The sequence below is a fragment of the Macadamia integrifolia genome, chromosome 12 (genome assembly GCF_013358625.1).
Source record: "Macadamia integrifolia cultivar HAES 741 chromosome 12, SCU_Mint_v3, whole genome shotgun sequence".
NCBI lineage: Eukaryota > Viridiplantae > Streptophyta > Magnoliopsida > Proteales > Proteaceae > Macadamia > Macadamia integrifolia.
The window spans coordinates 31,409,031-31,415,030 of NC_056568.1; the positions used below are offsets into that span (position 1 = coordinate 31,409,031).

A 6,000-nucleotide genomic window follows, 5' to 3' on the forward strand; every position below is an offset into this window, starting at 1 on the left:
AGATCGGTTATCCGTATCGTTTCAGGGGTAAAATAATACAAAAATGTACTATTTTTTAATAAGCAAGGGCAAAAGTGACCGATACGCACCGATCTGATCTGATCTAGATTGTACCGATACCAAGAACTAAATCCTTGCTCAGACCTAAACAGTGAAGAGAAAACATGAACTGAAAGGGTAAGAAAGGAGGCATGAAAAAATAATCAGTCAAATTGATCTTTGCACTTGATGGGGTTGGGGGATCTCTAGATGACCTGTTATAAACAAAAATCAACGTGAGTATTTATACCACATAACCAAGTAGTACATCTTGTACAAAAATGGTAATCTGATACCATGTCCATAAAAGAAGCATAAATCAAAATTCCCCACTTTCTGGGTAGTTGATGGGTTGAACCAGAAGTGTAGAATATTACTAAAGCTCTTCATACCTTGCCTGTGGGACTCCAGTTTCAGTTAACCTCTCCCCACTTTAATACTGGCTTGGATGGGTCTAACTGAGGAACAAGTGTCATTCAGTGGCAATATGACATCACTCAGCATTTGAAGTCACTCACAGCAGAGAGGTTCATGCTGTACTTGAAGTTTCTCCCAAAGGCATAAAACCAACCTTGGGCCCTGATAATGGGCTAGAACATAATTTGATTCACATCCAGTATTGTAAAATCTCTCATCAGTGATGTAGTGCACTTCCTGGCCACTATTCTTAAATTGTTCAATCCATATGCCCATTGCAACATCTTCTAGTTTAAAAAGCTTGAAAGCAACACAAGAAGAAAGAAAGAGTTAATGGAGCCAGTATAAGGATTCAAACATGGTAATTATTCCAGTTAAAAGACTAAAAACCAAGATCCCATCTTTGGAACATCAAAACCCCAACCCCATCTTTGGAATTTCAATCATTGAAAAATATTCTTAAAGAGAGTTTCAGGGAATTATGGTCGTGATTTATGGTGTCTTAACTTGAGAAATGTTTATCGTTCATTCATCGATTTACTTATCCTTTATAATCGTTACTGTCCCATTTAATCGTCTTAATGAGAACTAATACAACAAGGCAAACCAAAAGAAAAAAATGTAGGCCACAAAGTTACATGCATAACTGCAAAGTTAAAGCAGTGAAACAGGCATGCCCCAAGCCTGTTCAGGCCCCCTGCTAGGGATGATGCCAACCATCTCTCCTTTTGAGAAACAAAAAACAGAAACACCTTTCTCAAATATTCTCACCAAAATCATGTTTTATCAATCAAATTTGAATCTGAAGCATTTGGGCAATGATTTTTTAAGATTAAGAGAAAATAGCCAATGGTACTATATTAGTACTAGCAAAGATGCAAAAAGTAGTTAAATATTCGTTTAAAAAGAAAAAAGAAGAAGAGAATCCATAAGCTTGGTCACAGGGTTCCGGAAAACTGTCACATTCAGAGTGAAGCATCTAGAGTAGTATGTTTCTCCTATTGTTGTATAAGTGATATCCCTACCATAAGATGCCCTTCTTGGTGGCCTTGAACAATGAATTTCGCAATGTCTCGAGATATAATATATCCCGGACCATGAGCCCATGGGGGGTATGAAGGATGAGGCCACTCCTGCACACAATCGAACCCTCATCAAACTAAAACTTCTATTTAATTCAAATCCAAAAAGTTTCACTTTTTTGAAAATGAAAAGCTGACTGAAAAATTTATACCTTTGCACTGATGTACCATTTGCTGTCTCTGTCTCTTTGAGGTTCTGAATCAAAGGATATAAGACCATACAAGAGGCCATTAGAGACCTTTCCTTCAAGACTAGAGAGAATTTCATCCATCCTAACAAAAGCATCATCATCGGTTTTCATAATATATTTAGCAGGAAGAATTTTAACCTGCAAAGACACAAGGAGAATGTCATTACCTGACAACGGACAGGAGGAAATGGCATGATTAAAGAGAAGTCTATAGTAAGTACAAAGGCATCATCTTTAACCAAAAGTGTACAAATACATGGTTATGCAGAGGCCTCTAACCTGATTAGGTCCACTAAAAGCTATCTACAGAAGAAATCTTAATACATCCTCCTTGACCAAAAAAATTGTACATATACATTGACAAGCAGATGCCTCTAAACCGATTAGATCCACTGAAAGATATCTATAGCAGAAATCTGAATACGTCAGATATCTAAACTATTCAACTTGACTCAAATTTGATGGTCGGAAAAAGAGAAAAAAAAAAACACAATATTACAGGTAATAACCGTACAAATCAGATTATCAGACAGCCAAAACTATCTGCCTATGCTAATTTCTTGTCATGAAAATAGTCCCAACTAAGGGTGAAGTCGCCCAACATAGACTTCAAGTCTGAACAACTTCGTGGGTAGCCTATAAACACCCAAATTCCCAACCCTATGTCTGCGCCTCATGTACAAGCAAGCCAATAGTAGATTTTTTTTTCCAGCTTTATTTCTGAGTTTCACGAAATTATACAGCTAACAAATAAGAGGAAAGAACAAAAAAATCAACTTTTTTTTTTTTTTTACTTCGAACAGAAGTTTTATCCATTTTAGCTAAAATTTGTATGACATACCCCCAGGATGCAAATAGCAATGGTTTTCAAGGTGATCAGGCTATAATAATCAACAAATGGCACCAGCTGGATATCTCCAAACAATTGAGATTCTCTCCACAGCTTGATGTTGACTTGCCGATTCTTCTGCTGCAGATTTGGAAGTATGAAGTCATCAGTTAAACAGCTTTTCTGATAAAATAAATATAGAATGTTGCTTGTTATAGCATTACAAGTATATTGATCCAGGACGAGTCAGATAGACTCCATGTATAATGTAGACTCATACCAAAGCTCTCTTTTCTCAGTCCATAAATGACCAGTGGAAGTAAGAAACAGCAACGTAAAATTCGTTCCCGTAAAAGATCAGGAAAAACTACAGCTACTGAAAAAGACCTATAGGTGTCTCTTTCCACAACAGAAATGACTAACAGAAGCGTAGAAATATGACAGCCTATAATTGTCTGTGGTAAAGATCAGGAGAAATTGTAGCTATTCAAGTAAACGCCCTAGTTTAAAAGTTCCTTTTATTGCATATCCAAATCTTAATCTAATCTAGTACCTTGAACTATTCAACAATCTGAAGTACATCAAGCTCTCTTGAACTGCAATGTATCACTTACAAGACCAACAAAAAAGCGGACAGCCACATCCCCAGAACGTACAGCTTTGTATTGCATCCAAGACCTTCTCAATGCCATTCGGCGCTCAAAATTATTTCCAGTTGAGAAAACCCCAACCAAAAGTTTGATCCTTTTCTTAGAGACTGGAGGAGCTTTCAGTTGCTCAGCATCGCCAATTAAATCCAGATCTTCAGAAACAGGCAAACAATTAGCTAGGGCAGATAAGAGACTCAAACCACCAGCCACTTTGACTCCACTAACCAACCATGGTTCAAATTTCTGCAGTGGAAGAGAAACATCAGAATATTAATGTATTCAACAGCCTTATCTCTTGATCTATGATTAGACATAAACATGTCACTTACCTCCCTGTATGCAAAAGATGTTTCATGCCTCCCATTCACAGCCATATGGAACCCCTCTGAACCAACCCAAACCGTGGCAGTAAATGGATTTCCTTCGACAAATGGGAAGTTACCAACACTTATCCGGGAAGTACCCTCAGAAGCATTAGTTCTCTCGCTACTACTAGGCTGAATCCCACCAAGGTTCACAGTTCTTACAATTTGCTCATTGCATCGAACAAGTCCATCGACTGTTAGATATCAGCCAAGAAATGTCAAAGAACTTCGATTGCACGGAATATAATACCCTATGATCATGACGCAATGAAGAAGATACTCAAATAATTGTTTTAGATTTTGACATATTTTGGTAAAAATATACGGAAATATTTTGGTTATGGCAGAAACAGAAACTAAATCTTAGAGCACTAATGTAGTTATCAAGACATTTGCTTCTTTAGGGTCATGCCAGCCTAAACTTTAACGTCTGTTCATACAGAAGTATGAAACCTTCCTGCTTATCTAGATACTTAGGGCCCCACAAGACAATAATTAACTTCATAATGTCATGAGAGTAGATGGGCTTGGGAATAAGATATGCCACTGAAAGAAAGAAAATCAGTGTCATAGAAACCTTGATTTCACTTATAGGGGGACCATATAATTGATCCACATTGAAGATCTCAGTTGGTCAGGAGTACAACACAATTAAATGAATGCAACCAACTGATTTACAGTTTTTCCCCAGAGTTTTCAGTATGTGTTTAACCTCTTAGAAGACCAAGAAAATTGGAGATTGAGTTAACCTCTTTCCCAGAGGAGTTTCTTGTTTGTAACAAGCTACCCACTCCAAATTTCTACATTCAATATTCTAGTATTAGTAAGGGAAGTTAGCCACTAAGAACCAAAACAAGTGGTTAAAGAACGTTATAGACCTCATACAAAATTAATACAGGCAACATTAAACCAAAGGGCTCCAGAGAATAAGCAGCAGAGGGAAATGAAATACGGAACCTTTCAGGTCGCTTGTGGAACCATGAGCAGGACATCTTTCTTCTTTGCCCCACCCCCGCTCGCTACTCCACATATTCTGAACTATGACTGGATCTTCTGTCAGTTTATTCCCAGGCAAAGTAACATTATAGTGCAATATAATAGGAGGCCTAGGCTCCCCTTGAAGTTGTGATCCTAAAAGTTCAATTTGAAAGCTCCCAAGCTGTACATCAGGAATGCCAATCAATGTAATTGAAGAACCATCGACCAGCCCACAAGGAAACTTGAGGACAACTCCATCACTAGATATTGTATTATTCGACATATTTACAGAGAAAGGGCAGTTCTTATTTTCAGCTTCATATCTGGGGTCGCTGCTATTCATAGACCTGGAAGACTTTTCCTCTTCAACAGCGGCCAACATTTCCTTCCAAGCAATGGAAGCTTCTTTGATTCCTTGAGCTGTTTCAGGTAAAGAATCCGACCTAGCTAATAAGGAGCGCATCTGAGCCCATACAACCATGAACCTTGATTCCTCTACTGAAAAATTTCTTGGGGAGTAAAGATCACTGAGTCCTTCAAAGGCAATAAGGCTAGCCCTCTTCGTCTTTGGGAGATTTCGTATTTTCGGCTTCTGCGAAGGCTTAATGCCACCTTTATCATCTAAATGAGAACTATTGGTTGGATGGTTTCTAAAGAAACTATAGGCAGAGTGCTTCTGTGACTGATTTTCCATTAGGCTGTACCGGAGAACCAAAACCATAGCGAGCGCGGTGATCAAAATGCCTCCGGACCACTTCTTCATGATCAGCTCTCTTGAATCTAATGCTTACTACGCATGCCAACAACAGCTTCCCTTGCTCAGGTAACTGATTGTCTTCTTCAAGCCCAATATATGCTTCCAAAAGGGAAACAAAAACAGAGAAGATCTGGATCCCACTATGTTTCGAGCTACAAGGAAAAAGGAGGAAAAAAGGCGAAAGTACAGAACAAACACAACCGACACAAATTTTGAAATATAAACTACAAAGAGCCTCTACTCTCAAGAAAACTGAAATCTAGCCATGGAGACAGAAGCTGTCGAAGCCTTAAAATCCAGCCAATGTCGCTAGAAGAATTAATCTCTAGATTTCTTACACTGAACTGACCTTTGAAATCTGAGAGTAGTAGAGAAGTAGAAGCCTTCTAGTTCTAGCTCTTTTTCGTCTTCTGCTTCTCTCACTAACTCTGGTAATGTCGATCCCTGCAACTTCTTGGGCTTCGGTGCACCGCCATTACTTCATCGTCTACTGCTCACTAACTACTGCTGTTCCAGTTCCAGTTCTTCCACCATTGGGAAGCGGATTAGTACTGTAATAAGCCTACTAGGATACGCACCCGAGTTATCTGCGCAACCCGTGTCTCTGGCAACTTTTCGGGTATTCGCCGGAAATAGGTCTTAGGATACCTCAGTGTACCCGGCTCCGGCGTATTCGGATGCCACGTCGGATT

The 6,000-nt window shown here is 38.9% G+C and overlaps 1 protein-coding gene across 2 annotated transcripts; it reads right to left on the reverse strand.

Moving 5' to 3' along the window:
- Window positions 1-192: 192 nt before the first annotated feature.
- LOC122094685 (hydroxyproline O-galactosyltransferase GALT3) lies at window positions 193-6,000 on the reverse strand. 2 transcript variants are annotated; one of them, XM_042665273.1, is made up of 8 exons: window positions 5,658-6,000; window positions 4,531-5,460; window positions 3,538-3,767; window positions 3,173-3,451; window positions 2,571-2,699; window positions 1,691-1,867; window positions 1,482-1,589; window positions 193-756 (listed from the first exon to the last, which is right to left on the reverse strand). In XM_042665273.1, exons 2-8 carry the CDS (start codon window positions 5,312-5,314, stop codon window positions 550-552), a joined length of 1,914 nt encoding a protein of 637 aa, XP_042521207.1. In that variant the 5' UTR covers window positions 5,315-5,460; window positions 5,658-6,000; the 3' UTR covers window positions 193-549. The 2 variants fall into 2 exon arrangements, with proteins under 2 accessions (XP_042521207.1, XP_042521206.1); XM_042665272.1 differs by having other exon boundaries at window positions 4,531-6,000.

Bases quoted from the DNA above. Each gene is read 5' to 3' on its own strand.
- LOC122094685 (XM_042665273.1), bottom strand. From the start codon at position 5,314: ATGAAGAAGTGGTCCGGAGGCATTTTGATCACCGCGCTCGCTATGGTT. The intron at 3,452-3,537 runs GTAAGTGACATG...CTTCCACTGCAG, and splicing joins CATCTTTTGCATACAGGGAG to AAATTTGAACCATGGTTGGT. The intron at 757-1,481 runs GTAGGGATATCA...GTTGCTTTCAAG, and splicing joins ACCAAGAAGGGCATCTTATG to CTTTTTAAACTAGAAGATGT.